The 24,550-nt window shown below is 35.4% G+C and overlaps 3 protein-coding genes and 1 pseudogene across 3 annotated transcripts; 3 read left to right on the top strand and 1 right to left on the bottom strand.

Moving 5' to 3' along the window:
* Positions 1-6: 6 nt before the first annotated feature.
* Positions 7-4,326, bottom strand: LOC123865313 (annotated as a pseudogene).
* A 912-nt stretch (positions 4,327-5,238) lies between these two features.
* On the top strand, positions 5,239-7,661 carry LOC123865031 (hypodermin-A-like). Its single transcript, XM_045905848.1, has 5 exons — positions 5,239-5,664; positions 5,832-6,039; positions 6,192-6,447; positions 6,545-6,727; positions 6,855-7,661. The coding sequence occupies exons 1-5, from the start codon at positions 5,454-5,456 to the stop codon at positions 7,017-7,019; spliced, it is 1,023 nt and encodes a 340-aa protein (XP_045761804.1). The 5' UTR covers positions 5,239-5,453; the 3' UTR covers positions 7,020-7,661.
* A 905-nt stretch (positions 7,662-8,566) lies between these two features.
* On the top strand, positions 8,567-14,290 carry LOC123865764 (facilitated trehalose transporter Tret1-like). The gene is made up of 7 exons (XM_045906986.1): positions 8,567-8,921; positions 9,940-10,169; positions 10,702-11,025; positions 11,319-11,451; positions 12,099-12,322; positions 13,148-13,342; positions 14,042-14,290. Exons 1-7 carry the CDS (start codon positions 8,864-8,866, stop codon positions 14,288-14,290), a joined length of 1,413 nt encoding a protein of 470 aa, XP_045762942.1. The 5' UTR covers positions 8,567-8,863.
* Positions 14,291-15,023: 733 nt separating this feature from the next.
* LOC123865762 (glycosylphosphatidylinositol anchor attachment 1 protein) lies at positions 15,024-23,074 on the top strand. Its single transcript, XM_045906983.1, has 11 exons — positions 15,024-15,444; positions 16,166-16,285; positions 16,719-16,878; positions 17,354-17,644; positions 18,208-18,322; positions 18,713-18,803; positions 19,642-19,885; positions 19,978-20,340; positions 20,912-21,194; positions 21,977-22,157; positions 22,576-23,074. Exons 1-11 carry the CDS (start codon positions 15,157-15,159, stop codon positions 22,756-22,758), a joined length of 2,319 nt encoding a protein of 772 aa, XP_045762939.1. The 5' UTR covers positions 15,024-15,156; the 3' UTR covers positions 22,759-23,074.
* The last annotated feature ends 1,476 nt before the right edge of the window (positions 23,075-24,550 follow it).

Raw genomic sequence — 24,550 nt, 5'->3', positions numbered from 1 at the left:
GATTTATTTATTAGACTATAGTCTATACTATAGCATCGATTGGTATAGCATTTTCACTACTATCAATACTTTCATTACGCTCAGTTTCATTTATGACTTTGTCTATCCAGGCTCGACTAAAAGCGACCTGAAAAAAAAAATGAGTTTAATGAGTTGTACCCAATGGGTAATGCGCAAATTATAGACATAAAAAGTTTTTATTTTATTTTTTATTCTAACATTTTTAATGGGCTTTTATAGGTGTCCTATATGCCAGCCCCATCGGTACAATATAAAAAAAGTTATAAACGAGTAAATTACCTTCGCATACACTCCTGGTTTAGATTTGTAGGCACACTCTTCGGTACCAGAAAACAATGCTATCCCGTAAAGAGTTCCAGCACGATTCATACCACTGAAGTGGACTGCTGGGTCTCCTGTATCACCCTAAAAATTGTGCCTTACATTAAAAAAAAAAAAAAGTTGCATGTTGTAACAGCGCAATAATTATCTAGTAATGGCGTTGGTGTCCCAAAGTGCACCTCGCACCGATAAGTGCAGCATTGGAAAGCCTCCCACTTGGTGCCGCTGGATTCATGCGGCACAAGATCGTAGCCTGTGAAAGCGCCTAAAGAGACCTATGCCCAGCGGTGGACATTTATCGGTTGATAATGATTATGATGATGAATAAAATTGATTATCTACCGTATTGGGGTTACCTTGTTGCTACTATGTCAGACGGTCTCTTTTCAGGACGTTATACAAAGAAAATACGTAGGAATATCAGTGGCAAGACAATATAATACATGAAGCTGATCTGACTGATTTGTAAGGGCAGAAAATGCTTTCAGGTATTTGAACGAATCAGGATCCAGCATGATTTGTCAAACCAGTCAAACACATTGCTGCTTGTGAGTACTCATTATAATGACCAAGCGACTTGTAGACCGGCAATGTACACCCCTATTGAGATTGACAATGAAATACTACTCAATCTCTTTGAGTGTGAGATTTTCCACATGTTTGTTTCACACAAATTAATTAATTCCGTAATATGAAAATATAGAAAATAATTTCATATTTGTGCCTTTTGGAGTGGAGACCATGGGTTCGTGGGGCGAGGATGCCAGATCCTTTTTTAAGGACCTGTCATCCCGTCTTGTGGAGTCCACGGGTGACCGGAAATCTGGCAGTTACCTTGGTCAGCATATTAGTCTGGCCATTCAACGAGGTAACGCAGCCAGCGTTCTGGGCACCCTGCCTCGTTACAGTGATTTGGATGATATTTTTGTTTTATAATTTTTATATTTAAGTATTTTTAACATTTGTGAAAATCTGTATTATTACTTTCTGAATAAAAAAGTTTATAAACAAACAATATATCTATTATATAATATATATAACGATAAACGGATTGTATTAATTCCGATAATTTGATTAGGATTAATTTCAACTGCTTACCGCACATAAAGCAATTCCTTTCACTGTGCTTTGCAAGCACATATAATATGATCGTGCTGAAGTTGATAGTCGTTACCGTACTCCAATCTACACCTGGCTTTGGGCACCATTTTCACGATCATTCGACGCAACTCTTGATTTACACCATCACGTATTTGGCCTGTTGCCTAAAAGCAGTATTATCTATTAAAACCTGTCTATGTATTTCTGCTTCAATCGTCAACATAGGGCTAGGCATGTTTGCAGAGTCATGTTAGTAAAGTTTTTTCTTTCCCCATCTTTATTCTCATTTTAATACGAATTTTCTACGAATTTAATACATTTAGGGCTAGGCATGTTTGCAGAGTCATGTTAGTAAAGTTTTTTCTTTATTCTCATTTTAATACGAATTTTCTACGAATTTAATACATTTTTAGTACGAGTATGAAAACTAGATGAACACAAGGGGGCTATCATTTTCCAAAATGCTCTTAAAATCTTACCACAGAACCATAACCGGTGACAACTATCTCCCCGAAGAGTGGCGGTAAGTCTGCATTGTTTGACGCTAAAGAGACTGCTTGAATACGGCTGTTGGGTACGATTAGGATATTCACCTTGAAAATTTACAAAATTTTACTGTTTTGAACTCCTCTAAATTACATAGTTAGGGCGAAAAATTATATTCTAAGGTAGATAGGTACCTACTTTAAATTAAATGACACCCGCGACTTCATCCACGTAGATTTTGGACACGTGGAAACTTTTTACTTTCGGGATAAAAATTATCCAATGTTCTCTAGGATGCAAGTTATGTCCGTACCAAATAGATGATGCCCGCTACTTCATCCGTGTGGATTAAGGTTTTTATAAGAATCCCGCAAAAACTTTTAGATTTTCTGGGACAAAAAGTAGGCTATGATCCATCTCCGAGACGTAAACTATCCCTGTACACTTTCGTAAAAATCTGTTACACGGATGGAATGTACAAAAGCTAGCAGACAAATAGACTTACCTGCACATTTATAATATTAGTGTGGGTTTTAGTATTAGTAAGTTGGAAGAAGTACATAATGATGAACCTTTATCAATGCAAGGTTGTGCTCAGGGTAGTACTGGTCGGTCCTGTAGTCGGGATGACGCTGGATATCAGTCACTGATAGGATTCTGCCGCCGTAGTCTCTGAACACTGAACCCATTCGGACTGTTATTTCTTCCTTAGATACGCTGTAAAATACACTTAGTAACCATTAACCGAGTAAGGTAATATTTTTCCCTCAATATGAGTATCTATCAATTAGCAAACAAGGGTTTCTTATTAAGATCTGTAGCCAATAAAATTGTTCTTAAGCAGAACGGCACGTAGCTAGGTATGGATACCTAGAGAAAAAGTTACAAACTTTCTCGTGTAAAGTGTTAAATCTAAGGCAAAAATATTCAGGATTGATAACTCACTAGTCAAAACACTGCGCTGCCGTCAATATCCATTGTTGACTAACTATAGCACCCCCGCACCAATGTCTTCCATGCAACCTAATCAACAATAAATAAAAATTTATAGGTACACATAAAGACATCTTTTGTCTTCTGTCAATGTTAAGGGACGACAAAAGGCATTACAATTTTGATATTTAGTATTCTAGTAAAGAACGACGACCTCCCTGGTGCTATAAGTTGGACTCTATAAGTGGGAGGTCCCGGTTCGATTCCCGGCAGGAGCAATTTGGGAATTTATATTTTCTAAATTGTCTCTGGTCTGGTGTGGTGGAAGACTTCGTCTATAGTCTGTTACCATCATATCAGCAAAGTCGTGCCGCCAAGCGATTTAGCATATCGGAACGATGCCGTGTAGAAATATGGGGTATGGGTTTAATGAACCTGTCATACCCCTTCCAAGTTAGCCCGCTTCCATCTTAGACTAGATCATCACTTACGTTCAGGTAAGATCGCAGTCAAGGGCTAACTTGTATCTACTCAATGCCTAAGAAATGTCCAATGATGACCCCAGACAGAATGTCCGGGTGCATAGGTTCGTACAAGGTGACCCGAGCCCAAATGAAATGGGACAGTGGGCAAGAGAAAGAATTTATTTTTGATACCTGACTGAGACCGTATATGGATAATCTTCTAAGCAGACAAGTCCGGACTCCGTGGTCAAGCGTTTTCTTCTGACGTGTGTAAGGTCTTCCTCCATTTTGGGTGGAAATTCACATTCTAAATCTGTATTCTTAGTTGTTGACTCTAAAATTTGTTGTTAAAGTAGCAATATTATAATTGTTTAAATGGGTTGGTTTGATAATTATAATTTTTAGAGGTAAGGAAGTATCCATTATTTCATACTATATCCATACTAAATGCAATAGTTACTCCTCAACCGCTAAACCGATTTTGACATAATTAGACACAGAGATAGCTTGTAAAATAAACCGGCTTTTCTACTCGTAGGATATGTTTACCCTGGAATTCAAAGTACATTCTTCTACTGGATTTTTAAATTAAAAATTTTAATCTGAAAAATAAATTTAATAAGTAGCTACCAAATTGTAACTGAAATCGAAATAAAACCATTACAATTAAAACAATCATTTAAGTATTTATAATTTTTTCTCATCAAAACGGCCTAAACTAGACCATTTTGATATTTTATGGGCACTGACCCTTAACATCTAAATAATAATTTGCAGTCGTAACTATAAACCTAAAAACACTCACCACTTAGGACATTAGGCCTAAAAATACTATAACTAACAATTAAAAAACAAATTATATTATTCCAAGCATACATTTTAGACTTATCTGCCCATTTTAAGAATTCAAATGAAAGTTGAATTTCAAACTCAGTTTAACTCTTATAATCAATTCAAAAACAATTCTTGTTAAACTCAAAGTTTAACAAACACTTGTATTGTTTCAACCTCAAGCTACTATTAGGCTATGAATACAAACATGTTACATAAGAATGCTCTTCTAAAGATGTTTTGTCCAGCCTAGCCTTTCTATCAAAATATCGAAATAAAATCGGTGAAATATCCCGTAAATGAAATTAATGTAGAGAATAGTGAGATCGTATGTGGGCTGTGAAAAATCAGCGAAATCTGTCTCACCACGATGAAGTGCTGTGGTTGTATCCTGTTAATGAAGAGCAATGTATTTTTAATGAAAAGCAAATTCTTGGTGATGAACTTTAGTAGACCTATAACTATCGTCATTCAGACTCTTGGTTTCGAGTAAAATACTCAGAGAAAATGGACTCAGGCCTAAAAGAGCAATTGAAAAAAAAATGAAGTTTTGGTTCAATAACTGTATACTTTTCGAATGTCGACTTCAAAAAGTATTTTGAAAAAAAAGAGAATAGAAAAATAAAAGATTTACGAAAGTTTTGTAAAAAAAATATCAATCCATAAATTTGGGTGATTTTATAATAATTTATATCGTGACAATATTACCGTGGATGGCCACTGCACAAGATGATAATAATTATTACTTATTTAGATACGCTGAAACCTGTGACTGGAACTAAAGCTTCGAGCATTCCAAACGCGTCCTGCAAAAGTACCCACGAATATTTTGCATATCCATAAAAAAAAAATTGGAAAATAAAGATATTTTTAATTCATAAATATTATAATTGTTCACATTTTGTTGTTTACTTTAACAGAAACTGAAAACAGTCATCAGCTAAGTAATATTACGACCTATAGGTATATTCTTTTGAACTAATGAATCTAATCATGAAAATTAAAAAAAAAACCGCTATTTTTAAAAAAAGATGCCATTGTAATCTTTCACGACAATTCAATACTTTTTTTTTTACAAAATAAATATGTCGATGCTCTAGAAACGATATCGTTTTATTTTCCTTATTTTACACAGTATTTAACACCTGTCGATAACATTGACGCTTTATACGACTACATTAACTTGACTGCGATGTCGAATCTATAAAATGGCTATAATTATTAAATAAATCAACAGCTACGCGAAAGCTGTGGCATTTTAACTTAATTTGTAAATATTTTTACCAAAGTAACAAAATGAACAACAAGATAAGATATATAATTAATATAGCTATTATTTCACTTTTTATTGATCTTGTGAATACAGAAAATTACGATGAAAATCCAGCAGAAGATTATGAAGAAACCGATTCAATTGATTCAGAAAGCAATGAAGTTTATAATGTAAGCTTAAAAGAAAAACCAAGTCGAGAAAGGAATGCAGAACTGAAAAGCAGATTTGTTGATGGTTTGTTAATAGTTTTTCAATTCATTTCCAACCTTATTATTTAGTTAGGTACTGGATCTATCTCGCAAATTTTGATGAAATCATAGATAATATCGTTTGCGGGAGAGTGGGGATAATTAGAACAGTTTGCATTTTTTCTTCGCTTTTATTGATGTTTATTATTTCAGGTAACGCAACGATTGATATATTTCCGCATAAAGGATCTAACTCTGAAACCTCTAAGTTGGCGACGCTTATTGATGATTCAAAATGCAAATCAACACGACTTTCTGATTATCCTTATTCAGTCTCTATCCAGAAAAAGGGTGCACATTATGCTTCTGGTGCTCTGATACATAAGAAATGGATATTGACTGTTGCTAGCGAGTTTTTCAAGTACGTAAAATCAAGTATTGTTTTATTGTCATCAGTTTAATTATATTTAGAAACGGCAGCGATTCTACCCAATAGATTTGTAACAATATCAGTGTCAAGTCTCTTGAAAAGGATTTATCTAAATAAGATTTTAAAATTACACTTTATTGCAGCATAAGAGAAACTATCAAGCTTTTTAAGGCTCGGCTAGGATCAGTGAACTGCAAGAAAGGTGGAGCCTTAGTCTCTTTGAAAGGAATTGAAGTTCATCCATCATACGTCTACAAGAAGCCCAGTTTTGATTTGTCGATGCTTAGAATTGGACAGCTTGTACAGTGCTCAGAAAATATTAGACCAATAAGTTTGTCGGTTATAAAACAGTCGATTGTCAGTGCGAAGTTTATGGCGACCTATTGGTCGAGATTAATTGTAAGTATTCACTTCAAGGATTTTTGAAACTTACAAGTTTTGTGCAAACTCGAGAACTAATTTGAAATCTCATGACAAAAAACTTTGAAATTTTCAGATCAATGGCAAAGTCCTATCTAAAGCAGCAAAAGAGCGTATGAAACAGTACAGCATGCGAGTGTCCACCCAGAAAATGATACCTTGGGATAAATGTTATAATGTTATGCAAACATATAATTATTCACTGGATGTATCAAGTCTTTGTTTGGAGCCCATCATGTCTCATCATAGTCCGTGCATGGTACAATAACTTTTTTTTTCATATTATCTAGAATCATTGTATTACTTACTTATGTTTCATTCAGCATTTTTAGCTGCTTCAAGCTATAGTTGATCTGTGGTTGATCTAGTATTTATATATTTTGTAGCCCGACGTTGGAGCTCCTATTATCGCTGATGATGGTCTTTGGGGAATCACTTCGGGATGGATTTCAGATGACTGTTCGACATATTATCCCAGTCCGACTATTGCCACAAGAATCTCTTTAGAGCCTATATCGACCTGGTTAGACGCATTATTAGATGAAGACTGATGATGATCATTGACAAATACTTATTACTAATTTGTTAAGCCATAGTTCTATGGTTTACCAACATGACGCGTTAGTAAGAGTCTGCTTCATAAATTAATTTGTTATATTTTGGAAAGATACATTAGTTACCATGGATTCTATTATTTTTTATATTTAAAATATTAGTTTAAGGGTGCTATTGTTTTTTATATTTCTAATAAAATTAATTGCTATTATTATCTTCGATACTTTAATTGCGTTAAGAATTTGAAATGGAACTTGAAAAATATAATATACTGAGGTAGATGAACGCAACACGCTGTACATACAATGATTCCAAAGACCTTATCAATAATAAATAAAACCTACCAGTTACCACCGTAATGTAAATTGAGCAATAAGGATTACTTATAGGAAGCAAGTGCGTGTTTATTAATAAGTACTCTCACCTATTAATACTTACTCTTATTGTTGTTTATTGGTAGAAGTGACAGTGAAAATGCAAAAAAAGAAGAATTTTACCTATTTTACGAGATAATACTTATATATTTTAATTTGGCAACAAGCCAGATTGCGCAAAAAAATTGTAATTGCATCACTTATTCAGCCAAAATTTAATAGCAAACGTTTCAAATAATATTATTATCTTATCTTCAAAATATATGTAAATATTTATTTTAGCAAGCGTAAATATTTAATTTAAAAAATATATAGGGACAAAACATACAAAGGCATAATCCATACTAATATTTAAATACGAATTGTCTGTCTGTTCGTCTATCCGTTTGTCAGTATGTTACCTTTTTAATCCCATCCCATTCTTAGAACCGATTTTGACCTTTGGTACCTACAGAGATAGCTTGCAACCCGGAGAATTACATAATTAAGCTATTTTCATCCAGGAAAATCAAAGAGTTCTTACGGGATTTTTTTAAAAACCTAAATCCACGCGGAAAAAATCACGTGCATCGTCAAGTTAAAATACATAGTTAAATATAATATAGATGTAAATAATTACGTCTTTTATTAATGTAGATTATAGGAAAGTTTTCCTCTGTGTACAAGGTTTTTAAATAATAAATAAGTATCTTAAAACAATAAATTATCTAAGATTGTATTGTGTGCTACGCATGACTTACTAATGCAGGCAAATAGTCTATTCTTAAAATACTAAATATACTAATCAATTCACTGGATGATATAAAACAGTAAAACTAATTGCTTTGCATAACTTTTCTTAATGCGATTCAAACAAAAACCGGAAGAAAAATGGTAGTTTGAATCAACAGTGCGGTGGCATATATTTTTTTACACGGTGCTCCTACACTATTTAGATACTGTCTTGAGTACCTAGTGTTAATTATTATATTAGTTAATATCTATGGTCTCACGTAAATATTAAAAACAATCGCTTCGCTTTATTATTTATTTATTTTTAGTAATTTTTTTTATTTATCTACGTGATTTATAAAAAAAGCATAATTAATTAGTAAAACGAAAATGTGTTTACTACCAACACAAAATGGTCGAGAAGTGTATAATTTTCGCGACACATAATAATTTTTAAAATAGTGTGATCCTTTCCAATGAAGAGCACTAAAATAGCAATCGTAATCACTCTGTATACAGAACAATATGGAAGACGATAATATTATTATTATAAATAGGTGGTTTGGCTTTGTTATAGACGCCAATCGAAAATGAGACGTTAACTGTGATATCGGGAACAAAATCCCGTCAAAAAGTAAAATATTTTGAAACACTTTTGTGTGTCGTGTTATTTAAATTTGTAAGAATATAATTAATTAAAATAAGTTATCAAGTATATATATTAATATTATTTAAAAAAATAAAACATATTAAGAATGGAGAAAGCATTCAAGAAGGGGCACACCCATTTACAGTGGACTTTTTCTTTATTAGGTAAGAATGATTCTATTTTTCACCCCCGACCCAAAAAGAGGGGTGTTATAAGTTTGACGTGTGTATCTATTTATCTGTCTGTGGCATCGTAGCTCCTAAACGAATGAACCTATTTTAATTTAGTTTTTTTGTTTGAAAGGGGGCTTGATCGCGAGTATTCTTAGCTATAATCAAAGAAAATCGGTTCAGCTGTTTGAAAGTTATCAGATCTTTTCTAGTTTTTTTATAGAGGTTTTTGTATCGGGGGTTTTTTAAATTTTGAGTTATCATAGTTATTATTATAAAATTAGTGTGGTATGATGAAAATTCACAGCCAGGCGGTATCTGAGCCGTAAGTAGAAAGGGAAGCGAGAAGCGCCGTGTGTGAATGGGAAGTGAAAGTGAGACTTTGCCATATTTAATCGACCAAGGGATAGTTATGTAAAGAGTAAAATGATCGGTCTAAATGTTTATTAGTATCCCTTTCATAATGTGGATGCAGAGGATATAGCCAATATATTTAAAGAGTATTTTAGAATCAGTGGTGCAGTGCCTAACTTCGATACTTCCCTCTCAGTCATTTAGTAGAAAGTAATAGTAAACGAGAAAAGGTTCGAGACACGATAATATAAGTGTGAAAGGAACACGTGATATGCCAAGATGAGGACCACCGTGCTGGTCATAATCAGGTGATTGGTAAAGTCCGCAGAACCGAAATCGAATGTTTTTTTGATAGAATAGGATATGGCTTTGCTGAATCCATCAATTAGAGCATTCAGAACGTTACGTAAAATATTATGTGAGTCGTATGCTGCGTTATAATATGGACTGTATGAAACTATGAAAAATGAGAAAAAGAAGAAAACTATGAGAAAAAGAGCAGCAACAGTGATGTGTGCAGAAGCACAAACGGTATTTTGAAACCCAAACAACAATAAAAAAACAAAAAACAGAGATTTTGTAACTTAATTAGCCAAAATATATAGACACTTTATTTGGGAGGATATATGAAAAATAATTTTCACTTCTTCATTTTCAGCAAGTATTACACTCCTCGCATATGGTATGGAGTGTGGTTGGATCTCACCAACGACCAAGATTCTTCAATCTGAAAATTCTCCTACCGGCTACCCATTATCAGACAATATGGTGTCTTGGATAGCTAGCGCAATGAGTATGTCAGCAATATTCGGAGTATCACTGTATTCATTTATCGCTGATGTCTGTGGTAGAAGGATTGGTATAATACTCATAGCTATTCCAGAAGCGGTGCGTATACTTTGCTCAAACAAACTACTTAATGACAGGTTTTGAACGCCCAGCAGAAAAAGATGCCCAGTTTGGGCATCTTTTTCGGTTTCCATACCCCAAAAGGAAAAACGGAACCCTTATAGGATCACTTTGTTGTCTGTCTGTCCGTCCGTCCGTCGTGTCTGTCTAGAAAACCTATAGGGTACTTCCCGTTGACCTAGAATCATGAAATTTGGCAGGTAGGTAGGTCTTAAAGCACAAGTAAAAGAATAAACCCGAAAACCGTAAATTTCTGGTTACATCATTAAAACAAATTAAAATGCGATTCAATTTTCAAAGTAAGATTACTATACCAAGTACCTATCATATGAAAGAGCTTTAATCTGTACATTCTAAAACAGATTTTTATTTATTTTTATGCATAATAGTTTTTGATTTATCGTGCAAAATGTTGGAATAAATACCTGACCCTCGGTGCGCGAGTCTGATTCGCACTTGCCCTGTTTTTTTTTAGGACAAGTCAAAAAAAACCTTTCATTATCGTTTTCAGATTTCATGGATAATCAAACTGTCCTATTCTTCTACAACAACGCTCATAATAGCAAGATTGTTTGCTGGTTTAGCGGCTGGAGGCTGTTTCAACATTGTGCCAATGTACGTCAAGGAAATTAGTCAGGACGACCTGCGAGGGGTTCTGGGTACATTGCCCATGCTTCTACAGACCGTGGGCCTACTCATAATGTATATTATTGGAGCGTACTGGAGCTATTTTACAGTGGTCACAATTGGGCTGAGTTTGCCAATTTTTACAATCCTAATTTTACTCAAAGCTCCTGAATCTCCCGCATTCCTAGTAAAACGTGGCAAAATCAACGTACGTAACATTTTGAATTATGATTTTTATGAAGTAGTTTAGGGAAATGTTATACGTTTTTCGCTAAACTAGTGTTGTTAAAATAGTGTATCTCTAAGCGTTTCTAGAACCAATTTAATATTATTTGAATATTTGAGATATCATTACTTATTTATTCAAAATTAGTAACAACCAATTAGGATATACAATAATACCAAAGTGGTTTTACAGATGATCTAGTTATGTAAAATCTAAGAACAATTTAATTCCTTGCGTAAATATTTAATAGTAAATACCATCACGTTGAATTACAGGAAGCAATAGAGACGGTTGCATTTCTGAGAGGGTTAGAAAAGGATGACCAAATTGTACAAAGTATAGTAAACGGTATGCAGAAAGAAGAGGAGCATTTTAAAACTCTCCCCAATCTTAGTATTGTTGGAATAGGTAAGATATAATTGATTTCATAAATAAATAGTTTATAAAAATGACGCGTCTAGGTTAACATTATCATGGTATGGTCAAAAAGAAGGGTGTTTTAAGTTTGACGTGTGAATCTGTGTATCTGTCTGTGGCATCGTAGCTCCTAAACTAATGAACCGATTTTAATTTAGTTTTTTTATTTGAAAGGTGGCTTGATCGAGAGTGATCTTAGCTATAATCCAAGAAAATCGGTTCAGCCGTTTGAAAGTTATCAGTTCTTTCTAGTTACTGTAACCTTCACTTGTCGGGGGTGTTATAAATTTTTAATTTACACTTGTTATTAAACATAAACATCTTTTATGTAAGTGTACAAGCAGGTCCCGGCTTACACAAATTTCCATGACTGTAGGTACAACACGGATTTGATCCGTGGCGTGGGTTGCATAAGTGAACCTCGAAGCGTTGAATGTAACGTGCCTATTTTTTGTTATACAATAAGGGCTTTGTTATTGAGTTTTGGATTCCAACTCCTTACTCTTTATGGTGCTCCTGAGAATGTTTACATAAGCTGTGAAGATATATCGATATATGAATTGATTTTGTAGCTAAAATATTAACTGATAACTCCCAAGTTCTTAGGTCTATATTTACCTACCTACATTTTGTTTCAGTAAAAGAAGAGTCCTGGCGTCGTGGCTTTATTCTTATCATGTTCAGTTTTACTTTCCATGGATTAAACGGCTCGTATGCCATAATGACCTACGCATCAACTATCTTAATTTCAACGGGAGCGAAGTTTGATATTAGTCCTGAAATCCAGACGCTCAGCTTCCCTATCGTTATAATCATCAGCACTTTAGCACTTGCAGCGTGTGTAGAAAAATTTGGAAGAAAGGTAAAGACATTACAAAAATTGCTTGCAAAACTTTAAAAACGTGCTAGGTAGGTAACAGCTAACGCAGAAGAAAATTATTACTGGTTATTAAGTAATCTGAATGGATCCGTTTTGGAGATGTATCAGATTTGATCTGGGACATATCTTGCTGGTTCTTCTCGGTAGGAAGGACATTTCGAACAAGTACTTAGTACTTAGATTCATAAGAAGGAACTTGTAAAAGTTTATTTGAATATTTTTTTTTTCTATTTAATAACTCAGGTTTATGACGTGGATTGCTTCACGGGAACTGCTTCTACCTACTTCAAGACGAACTTGTACCAACTGCCATTTGCTGGACTTATTGAAGGCATATAATATGTTATGTATATTGTCAAAGTTATGTTCTCATCTACTTACAGAACTAAAATATTTGCCCCTTATACTGCTGCAGACCAGCTGTTCTTCCAATGTCTAATTTGTCATTTTACCTTTTTCTAATGATGCTCCAGGTTTAAGGTCTGAAATACTCGTTTTTAACCCCCGACCCAAAAAGATTGGTGTTATAGTTTGACGTATGTATCTGTGTATCTGTCTGTAACATCGTAGCTCTTAAACGAATGAACCGATTTCAATTTCGTTTTTTTTTAAAGGTGGCATGATCGAGAGTGTTCTTAGCTATAATCCAAGAAAATCGGTTCAGCCGTTTCAAAGTTATCAGCTCTTTTCTAGTTACTGTAACCATCACTTGTCGGGGGTGTTATATATTTTTAATTTACACTTGTTTACGCGTTTGTTCATGCCTCCATATCAATCAATTACTTATTCAGAATTTTCCACTTTCAGCCTCTCCTTGTGGGTGCATATCTAGTCTCTGCATGTTCCATGTCTGCCATAGCGATAATGATGATTGTGCAAGACCAAGGCGTCAATGTAGCCGGCTGGCTACCAGTTGTAACTATGATGTTGGGTGTAGCTATGTATGGCGCAGGGATATCGCCACTTCCGTACATCATTATGACTGAAATGTTTAGTTTTCAAGTAAGTCAATGTTATTATCATAAAGTAGATATAATATTCTCTTCTTTACTACCTAGTTATTTGTAGTTTTGACTCACGAGTCACGATAAACTCACATGCCACGAAGTATAATTAGCAGGGCTAAAGTACATGTATAAAGGGTTTTATAGGCTTTTGATTACTTAGATACCTTAATAAGCAGACTCTAATATCCTGGGATAAAGAAATTTACGCGTGTAAATTGAAAGAGTCTACGCGGTTCTAATATAGACGGTAAGGTGAGCGCGGGTGACATGCGGGTGTATGGAGCGTCCTCCCGCCTCATACCCCGATTGCCATCTCAACCTGTCGCGTAGGTACTATAAGATGAATACATACACCGGCTTTCGATATAATTGTCGGAAGAATTCTAATTAATAATAATAAAATTGATTCCCTACTTACTTTTTTTAAAGATGACAACAATGATGCTCTACAGAATCTATAGACTATACTATAGTATAATTATATTATTGGCAATTGAATTAAGGATAATTAATTTGATTGAGATATTAGACACCTATCTACTGTGAGAAAGAATCTGGGAGCCCACCGTATTTTATTAATCCAGGAAAACCTCTACCATTTAAAAAAAATTATGGAAAGAGGCCACGGCCTTTACAATGAGGAACACGACGCAGGATAGCTGCTATAAAAATAATCTTATTTTGTGTATTTCAGATTCGTGCCAAAGTAGTCGGAGTAGTGGTCACATTTGCTTGGTTCATGACGTTCGTCTTGGTGACCATTTACACTCCAATGTGCAATATTTTTGGACAATTCTCCCCATTCGTGTTTTATGGCGCTGTAAACTTTGGGGGATTCATTTTTACAATGATATTCATACCTGAGACGAAGGGTAAAAGTGAAGAAGAAATTTTACAGCTTTTGACGAAAAGGAGGGGTTCCCAAATGCAAAATGTGATTTAAAAATTTAAAATATTATTTACCTATTTATATTATTATGACTAAGATTTGTCGATTTTTATAAAAACGAGATAATAATAATCCGTGAATTTTTTATTTCCTGAAAATTGAAAACTAAACCCTTTAAGCATTCCACGAATAATATAAACCTTAGAAATATTTTATTGATGCACTTTGACATTACTAATTTTAAATCACGTGAAAACCTCGCTATCAAATACTAATGTTACCCATTTCTACTGCACTTTCACACTGACATTGTCAAGTGTCAGCTGGCCTCTGTCAATGTCGTTACACTGTCATTGTGACGACCTGTCACAGTGTTTCCACTTTTAGGGATTTCGCCCTTTTTTAGGGCAAAATGGCTAATAAGGCACGGTTTAGAACGGTTTCATGTTGACAGGGACTTAAAAAGGACAGTATAAAAAACGAATTGTGGAATAATAGCGTATTTTCAGAGAAATAAAAAAGGGTACAAAAACTAATCAGCTGGATATTATTTATTATTCGTATGAGACTGACAGGATTTTTTTTAATGATAAAAGAACATCTTCTACGTTTCAAGACTTAGTAAGATTTAGGATCATGAAATACTATCAAAAATGTTAAATGGGGTTGTGAAATAATATAAAAAGATAGCGTGAACTTATTTTAGCGCCATAAATCTTAATTTTAAAATAGGGTAAAACCAAAATCGTAAGTGAAAACACTGGTTCGTTAGTAAAATAGGTAACAAATTCTTAATTCTGTCAAAAAAATATTAATTAGCAAAACTAAAAGCAAGGATATTTTATTTATTTAAATTTAAATTAAGTAAATAAAATAATTTTATCTTAGTAGAGCATCTTGCACTTTGCGGCCTGCGCTTTATGCGCAGATCTACTTCCAATTCGAATATCCAGTACGAAATGGGTCTTTTATCAGATCCGGAGTACGGATCAGTGAAATGGGTTAAAGTGCTTAAGAAAATCCACTTTCCGTTATGTTTTCTCTGCTATATTGGTTCCATAGTTTGGTTCTTCATGCTAGCTCATCGGGAGTTTAATAATGAGACGTATTTTTCGGAAAATGCATTATTGCCGGGGCTGGTTACAAATGAATTCAATGGCGAGCATTCTGCCAATAAATTCTTTACTGAGTTTACACAGGAACTAGAGGTAAGTCAGTAATATATACCTATCTATACTTTGATAGTTAATATTATGTTACATTTGGATCCTTATCCATATTAAGTATCACATTAAGTAGCTATCTAATCTTTACAAAAGTAAACTAGCTAATTATTATGTAGTACACAATCCCTAAACTAAATTTACAGATCTAATTCTAATGCTTTCCATAACCTGTCATTTTAGTTTGGTTCAGATATTGTGTACAACAGAATTAGCCACAATGTTGTAAGCAACAACTGTACCCTATGTGTGGAATGAAGTTAGTATAGTGGTCTCTTTGTAACATAATCCCATGCAAAAGATAGAGCCAAAAGTGTCAGTGGGTGCTAACCATTTTGAATCGCCAACCAGCCACAAACAAAACTGTTTTCTAATTGAATTTAGAATGTTTTTTGAAAACATTTTCTAATTGAATTTAGAATGGTTTTTGAAAATGGGTTATGATGGGTGAATCAAAATAGTTAACACCCATTGAGATTTTCAGCTTTAGCATTTGTTTGGGATTGCATCACAAAAGCTCTATGCTAACTTCATTCTGAGAATAGGGTATAGTAATGTATTATTTGAAAAAGTACTTACACAACTACTTGTTAGATGTAATGGCTACAATTTTGGGGTGTCCTTGTCGGATAAAGGTGTCCTGGTCCCATAAAAATCAAGATATAAAAATTGCATTTTAAAACACTTTATCAGCATTTTTTTCTAGGATAAATATGACGATAGTAATGAGATGCCAGTGCCTTGGCTTGTAGGCAAGATGTCGCAGTTAGGTCTGGAAGTGTACACGCATAACTTCAGCTTAAACTATCCACTTGGACAAGGACAGGTAAGGTTATGAATATAATTTATGGACTAATATTCTGCTGGCCTTTATTTGTATTTTCTAAATTGTCTATGGTCTAGTCTAGTTACCACCCTACTGGCATAATCATGCCGCTAAGTGTTCCGGTAGGGTGCTGCGTAGAAACTGATAAGGGGTATCAGCTTAATAAGACTGCCAAACCCCTTCCAAGTTAGCCTGCTTCCATCTTAAACAATACCATCACTTATCACTAGACATGATTGCAGTCAAGGCCTGCTTGTAACAAAATAAAAAAAAGCTCTTTAATTAAATTTTTGTGCAGCTGCAGCAGTGTTCCAATGAAATCTTAATTTTTTTAATTTGTATTATGTATTTATTTGATTTAGTAAATAAATAAATAAATCTCAAAGAAAACAATTTATTAAATAAATTCTAGCAGTTTTGTGTCTTTTTTCAGACTTACAAAGGTACAAATGTATATGGTATTCTCCGAGCGCCGCGGACATCTTCTCTCGAGGCTTTAGTAGTAACGGCGCCGTATCGTTCACTCTCTAATCATCAGAAAGGGACAACAGCTGGCATTGCTTTGATGTTAGCATTTGCTCAGTTTGCCAGACGTGAGTAGATAATAGATGAGTAGTAATTAGTAGATGTAAGGTCACTTGTGTGTCTGTCTGTCTCATCCAATTTTCAGACCAATTAAATGAAATTTGGTGTACATGTTATGAATTTCTGTGACACAAACTAAGACTTGTGTATAATGTAAATAAATGAATTTATGAATATGGGGTTCATTTTAGGGGATGGGAGGGCAAATTAGAAAATTAAAGGCAAACTGTACTGTGTATCAAAATGAATGAGTTTGCTATGACATGAACATCTCAAATATAGTATTTTTGTATTTGAAATAAATAGTTTTAAGGTTATTTAAGAAAGTAGATGAAAATTGAGCATTCCAAGACACTTATACAAAGCTGTAAACATGGAAAGCAAAACTCTGAATTCAGAACAGATCATTTGGTGTGAGATTGAGTATTTTGATATGGATACAAAATAGTATTCAAAAGGTTTAAATTTTGACTTTCTTTACAGCACAAAAATACTGGGCAAAAGACATAATATTTCTAATCACGGAACATGAACAACTTGGTATGCAGGCCTGGCTGGAGGCATACCATGGTTTAAAAAGAGAATCCCCCAGCTTCTATTCAACTCTTGGTAGTTTTTGGCAGCCTGGTGCTTCAGGTTTAGATTTAGGGAAGCTTACTAAAGGTTATGAATGGATCACGGATCATAGTAAATGCTTGGATCCTGGTGTTTTGAAGGGACGATCAGGTTCGATACAGGCAGCCATTAATCTGGAGTTTCATACACCTAAGTTTAGTAAGTAAAACTTTACAACAACTTGCCAACCAATAAATGTTAGTGATGATGCATTTTTTTTTTATTCGCTATAGGTAAGCGCTTGACCACAATCACACCTGATGGAAAGTGATGATGTGGTCTAAGATGGGACGCGTTTACCAAGAAGGTGCCTATTCACTCTTGTTTTAAAGGTACCCGGATTGTAATTGGTAGGAAACACAGATCGCGGAAGAGTATTCCAAACCTTAGCCATGCGTATGAGGAATGAAGACGCAAAACCTTTCGTGCGTGTAGATGGAATGTCAACAACATAAGGATGGAAACTCGCCCGACGTCTTGCGGTTCGGTGGTAAAATGGTGAAGGGGGGGACAAGATCGAACATGAAAACCATTTAACTCAAAATTTCCTTTTAATTTCCTTTTACGCTCGATAGGGCGCCTCGAATGGGCACAAAAATAACTGACAGTTTGTATGGTACACCTCTTCCAGCGAACTTATACAATATATGGATATACTTATTTCAGTGGTCCAAGATATTATAGCCCTGGTAGTAAATGTTCACTTACATTTTAAATTACAGAGTATATAGAAGTAAAAGTGGAAGGGTTAAATGGTCAACTTCCAAATCTGGATCTAGTCAATTTAGTTCACAAATTGTGTTTGAAATCTGGCATCCATCATTCATATAAAAATAGGTAAGTTGATACTCTTGACTCGTAAACAAGATTGAAAAGTAGGCTATGTTAGTCTGGGATACTAACCTATCCCTGTATTAAATGTCGTCATAGTCGGTTAAGCGGATAAGCCGCGAAAATGTTACTGATGGACACAGATACACATTTTCGCATTCAAAATATTGATTAATTTAGTGTTTTTTGAAAACCTGCTGATTTTCTTACTGACTCTTCTCAGTAGATATTTATTTCTGAACTGGTGGTAGAGTTTTGATCTCTTATAACGATTTTAGTTTTGAGTTTTGGACTCAAGAATTTAGAAATTGTATATTAAAACTTTATACACATTATAAGTATAGCTTATTAGGGAAATCACGTACTATAGTTTAAACACTAAAACTTTATGCACAGTTATTCCTGGACTCGTAAACCTCATCACATGGATGAATGGGTTAACAATATTTGGACCATGTTGGGTATGGTCTCCACACAAATTGCTGGGGTAAGTGCTTTAGCTTTTTATTTCTTTTAATCTAATGATTGTCGATAATTTTATAGATGACTGATATACTAGCCCCTATCGTTCACACTAAATTAAAGTCTAATTATGATTAAATCTAAAACTATAACAATTTAAGAGAATCACTAAAAAACACTTGAAATGCTCAAAGGTTTTCGTTTTATTTTATTTCATAAGTTAGCCATTAACTGGGATCTCAACTGGTGGTAAGTGATGATGCAGTCTAAAATGGCAGCAGGCTAACTTGGAAAGGGTGTGGCAGTTTTAATTACACCCACACTCTTAATCAGTTTCTACACAGCATCTTACCGAAATGCTAAATCGCTTTGCGGCACGGCTTTAACAGCGGATTGGTAACTAACCATGGCTGTAGCCTTCCGTCAGACGACCAGGTTTACTTAAAACAGAATTGAAAATATAAAGCAACTAGGTGATGCCCGCGACTCCCTCCGAGTGGATTTAGGTTTTTTTTAAAAAAAATCCCTTTGCTTTTCCGGCATAAAAAGTTGCCGAAGTCAATTTCCGGGGCGTAAGCTACCTCTGTATCTTTCATATGAATCAGTTAAATGGATAGACCCTTAAGAGTCCAGTGGGAACTCTTTGATTTTCCGGGATAAAAGTAGCCTATGTGTTAATCCAGGGTATAATCTATCTCCATTCCAAATTTCAGCCAAATCCGTCCAGTAGTTTTTGCGTGATTGAGTAACAAACATCCAGACATCCACACTTTCGCATTTATAATACTAGCTGATTAGGATTAGGATAATATGGATAAGAAATATAGAGTTGAAATTAATAGTTATATGTCCTTATCTTCAAGGTGCCAAACGGCAACCACGGCCTTTTCCACCGATTTGGTATCGAGGCAGTAACTCTCGAGGGCCGGGAGTCAAACGACCCTGCCGGCGACCCTCCGAGAATGCACACCCTTGTACCAGGGAATTTCTTCCGACTTGGCATAGCTTTGGAAAGTATACTACGTTCCCTGAATAATCTACTGGAAAGATTCCATCAAAGTTATTTCTTTTATATGCTAGCGGCTACTAATCGATTCATTTCTATTGGTGAGTCAATATTTCTCAAACCTTTCAATCTGAATTGAACTGAGAAGATCCTCAGTTCAATTCAGATATATTTTATCTGAACTTTCTTTTAGGACAGTACATGCCATCACTCTGTCTTTTATGTGGGGCAATGTTAATACACGCACTATGTTTGTGGGTATCACTACAAAGGGATGAGGAACCAATGGAAAGCGAGCCAGACGAAAACTTGACAGAGATGGCTGAAATATTCGAAAACACTGATCAAGATGGAGATATGAACACAGATAATCAAGAGAAAGAGAAAGAAAATGAACCCATAATAAAAAGAAAGAGAGAAATATCTGAAATAATAGTAACAGAAAAGAAAAAGTTAGAAGTAAACTTTAGTATAGTTAATGTGGGTGGTAATTATTTATTCGTACATGTTCTGGGCTACGCCGTTATGAATTCGCCATTGATCTTCAGTAAAATTGGTGAGTTTATTGTTAGTTACGCGACTACTGAGTTGCCGTTGGCTTCGTCTTAATGTTCCACGTGATAAAGACAGGTCGTAGGTGACGTCATGACAAATCTAGTATGGTGGACATTGTCATATCCAAACAGAAGCAGAAACATAAGCAAAAAACTTATACCTATTAGTGTACATATATACGTTTTAATATTGCGAAAGTGTGTATGTCTGTCTTTTACCTTTGGCCCATCTGTTTGATTGTGTTTGGTGTTTGGGAGATGTACAAATAGATAGATAGCTTGCATCCGAGATAGATATAGGTGGATATACCTACTTTGTATCCCGGAAAATCAAAGAGTTTGCGGGATAAAAAGTAGCATATGTCCATCCTCAGGATGTATGCTAACTTTGTACCAAACATCAAAATCGGTTAAACTGTTGAGCGGTGAAAAGCTAGCAGACAGACAAACAGACACACTTTCGCATTTATAATATTAGCATTTATTTTTTGGACTCAATACGATAAGCCGTCAATTTAATACTTTATATATACATTTTTCTTTACATGTTCTTAAATATTGTATTTTTTTCAGGTGCAACCTACTTTAACCAACCGTCCGAAGTGTCAGTCTACTACGGTCTTATATCAGTATCAGTATTTCTGATTATCTTTACGCCATTTTTATTACGTTTCTGGTCAACACCACTAAGCTTTGAAGATATGTCGATGATTAACATACTGCTACTAATAGAATTGTCCACGGCCTGTTTGGCGATTGGGATGCACAATTTTCCTTTGGGATTGAGTATTGCCGTGTTGTATACGCCGCTGGCGTTGTTAGTCGGCGTAGTTGCGGATGACCGCGGAAGAAGAAGGTAAATAGTTGTACAGATTCTGATGGCAACTTTTGAGAGAATTCGCGCCTTTTCTTACCAATATGATGAGAAAAGGATAGACAAACTAGTTTTAATTTAAAACTATGAACCTCGTGACTTTGAGTGCCAGTCTTACGCATAATGTTTAAATTTGTAGAAAACTCATTTCCGTTATTTTTTGGCAATGTTAAATAGAAAAAGATGAAGACACTCTAAATTTAGTTTAGAGAGAGATCCAAAATCTCGATTTTTTAATGGTCTTATGAAGAATCTCGTTCAGCAATCGAACTTACAATGACAAAGTAATAAAGTGACATTAGTGTGATTCAGCGAAAGGTTCTTATAGAAGTTACCGAGATAAAGGTCACAACGGACGTGTCTCGCAGAATATACAGAATAAACAATATATACAGCTGATGTATATACGCGACAGGTCGAGATGACAATCGAGCTGGGGACGCCCCCGCATACCCGCACATCCCCCGCACTAACCCGGTGCGGGATCGCGTGGGTGACGTGCGGGGGGTCCTCTCGCCTCATACCACGATTGCCATCTCGATCTGTCGAGTACTATAGTTATAATTATACAGAACTGGCAATTTTTGTATAGTGCCATTTTTGTTTTCAATTTGCATAATACCTATATCTAATAATCCATTCTTAATGAAGCGATAGATCGATACCTGGCTTAGCTTTAGATCTAGAATAATCAATAAATAGAGTAATCGGCGTAAGAAGTGTTACCTGAATTTTATTAATTAAGTTTTGTTACTTTTTTACAGTGCTATAGCCTTGTTACTCAAGCGGCTTCTATGCCTCGTCTTGCAGCCGTTGTTTGCGGTATCCGTCGCGTTGATTCTGTATTCCCGGGTTCTGTTCCCGGAGGAAGCAATTTTGAGCATGCTGGGCCGAGGTCGCGACGCGGCTATGCAGGCTGTCATGTTCTCTATCGTCGATTCTATGGTAAATATCGCTAAACCCAGGATTTTTATGTACTAACTCTTGCCCGTCACTTTAATTTCGGAAATAGATTTTTGAAATCTCATAGGAACCCTTTAATTTTCTTGAGATAAAAACTAGTATCTCTGTCCCAAATATTACCGTAATTTTGTCAGACAAATTCAATAACGGCTAAGACATTTTCATTTGAATAGAGACCTCTAATAAACAAATGTGACACCTGTGAGTCCGAATTTTTGTGTGTGAAGTAAAAGTAATCGTATCGAGTGACGTTGAGATTACAAATATTCGTGAGCATTGAAGCAGAGTGAACTAGAGTGAGGAGACTCTCGATTTGATCCTGAATCGACATCTGTCAAATTAGGCTAGGAGTGGCCAAAGAAGTATCATCACATTTTTACAATTTTTTCCCCATTTCCAGATTTATGGTAACTGGTTGTTCAATGTCGGAACTACTATAATATTACCAACATGGATTCTTTTTTGGCAAATACTATGCAGCAGAGTAAAGGAGAACGTAAACCAAGAGAGGAGTGAGAACGCGCGGAGTGGCGGCAAGGGGAGTCGCAACGTGCGGAACGTAGCAAACTCCGATGTAGGGTAGCCAAATGGGCGAGAATCGGCTGAATTCTGCAACCTACTCTGCAAGTGTGTCCTAACCCTTACAAATTAGTACCTATATTTATTATTATAATTTACATAGTCATACAATATCTCAGGGCCGACTTTTTCAATCGTCAAATAACTTTTATCTGAGGAATAAATTTGAGAATTTGACAGTTTTTGTATAGGATATCTGTCAATACGGGAATAAAAGTTATTTGACGATTGAAAAATCGGCCCTTAGTTACCTAATGGTTGCTTGAGTGGTGTCATCATTCCAAAGACTTGAATAAAGAGCAGTTTAAATTGAAAACTTATTTTTGTTTCATTTCAAAACTACCTTGTTACAAATTAGCATAAGGGCCGGCGCACATATGGCAGAGTGCAGCGAAGAGCATTTTTCACAGTCAAAATATCGACATTGTCCTCATTGAAATAATATCTAAAATCAATTGTACATCCGTGCGGATACTTCGCGCATCCGCGCGCAGTCCTGCGCTCCGCCATATGTGCGGGTCATCAGCTAATGTGACTAATTCTGTTGTACACAACTCTAAACTAAAATGACAGGTCTAAATGTTCTGATAATAATATGCTCATAATGCACCCTGTTATAGGACTCTAGATTTAGATCTGTCAATTATTTAGTTCAAAGCTTAGATTGAGGACTAATATTATGTTAAACGTAGTGTAGAACGGAATTAGTGACATCCACCTCAAGGCCTGGTCTCCACCAGGCGCGGATGCAGCCCTCAAAAAAGGTTGTGGTCACAGCCACCCGAAAATCGGCCAAGTGCTTCTTGTAGTATGAACTCGCTCATGAGTCATACTATATAATATTATAAAGGCGAAAGTTTGTGTGTATGTGTGTGTGTATGTTTGTTACTCCTTCACGCAAAAACCACTAGACGGATTTGGCTGAAATTTGGAATGGAGATAGATAATATCCTGGATTAGCACGTAGGCTACTTTTTATCCCGGAAAATCAGAGTTCCCACGAAATTTCGAAAAACCTTAAACGTCGCGGACATCAGCTAATGATTGATACAGTGCATTCACTCAAACTAGGAGATGTTTACAAAATAGGTTGGTATTTTTGCCTTACCAAGATATTGTACAATGCATAGTTCTATACACCACCGAACACCGAACACGATAGACCATGAAAGTGTGACGTCACGAGACTTAGGGTTGTGGGTATGCCCATTGTGCCCACTCAAGCGGTGCGGAGAGGATTTTTAATAGATGACGTGAATTTTGAAGAAAATGATCACGTAAATCATAATCTTTTAAAAATCTGATCGACTGAACACGTCTCCACTCCGCTTAAGTGGAAACCGGGCCTGATTTTGACCACATGATGCAGTCGAGTATGAAAATGCAGTAAAGGAAACGAAATATCAAGTCTAAAAGCTGCAATCGTTCGACACATTCGTAATAACCCGCATGGTTGGCGCGAATACCTATAGATTTTTTACGAATCCTGTGGGGATTTTTTTGTTTTTCCAGGATATAATCTAATACACAGGGAGGGCTATTCACAGAATATCGAGTCGGCTGGGTGGCTAATAAGCCAAACTTAGGTACCTACCTATTTCAAATTCGCCAACCACAAAACATTCACAGTATCCCGAATTGTGTGACCAGTTGATTTGTCGAATGCCGAACTGTCGTAAAATTTGCCCGAACTCGAACCATTTGCCGAATTTCGATAGTGAGGCCGTACTTTGTATATACCTACTAGGTACCATGGTGAAATAAAAAATCATACAACGATGGATGCTAAGACATTT

Source organism: Maniola jurtina, chromosome 5 (assembly GCF_905333055.1).
Source record: "Maniola jurtina chromosome 5, ilManJurt1.1, whole genome shotgun sequence".
NCBI lineage: Eukaryota > Metazoa > Arthropoda > Insecta > Lepidoptera > Nymphalidae > Maniola > Maniola jurtina.
The sequence above is the reverse complement of the archived record's forward strand: the minus strand, read 5'-3'. Positions and strand labels throughout refer to the sequence as shown.

Bases quoted from the DNA above. Each gene is read 5' to 3' on its own strand.
- LOC123865031 (XM_045905848.1), top strand. From the start codon at position 5,454: ATGAACAACAAGATAAGATATATAATTAATATAGCTATTATTTCACTT. The intron at 6,448-6,544 runs GTAAGTATTCAC...TGAAATTTTCAG, and splicing joins CCTATTGGTCGAGATTAATT to ATCAATGGCAAAGTCCTATC. The intron at 6,728-6,854 runs GTACAATAACTT...TATATTTTGTAG, and splicing joins CTCATCATAGTCCGTGCATG to CCCGACGTTGGAGCTCCTAT.
- LOC123865764 (XM_045906986.1), top strand. From the start codon at position 8,864: ATGGAGAAAGCATTCAAGAAGGGGCACACCCATTTACAGTGGACTTTT. The intron at 8,922-9,939 runs GTAAGAATGATT...CTTCATTTTCAG, and splicing joins GTGGACTTTTTCTTTATTAG to CAAGTATTACACTCCTCGCA. The intron at 13,343-14,041 runs GTAAGTCAATGT...TGTGTATTTCAG, and splicing joins CTGAAATGTTTAGTTTTCAA to ATTCGTGCCAAAGTAGTCGG.
- LOC123865762 (XM_045906983.1), top strand. From the start codon at position 15,157: ATGCGCAGATCTACTTCCAATTCGAATATCCAGTACGAAATGGGTCTT. The intron at 17,645-18,207 runs GTAAGTAAAACT...TTTAAATTACAG, and splicing joins GTTTCATACACCTAAGTTTA to AGTATATAGAAGTAAAAGTG. The intron at 20,341-20,911 runs GTGAGTTTATTG...TATTTTTTTCAG, and splicing joins ATTGATCTTCAGTAAAATTG to GTGCAACCTACTTTAACCAA.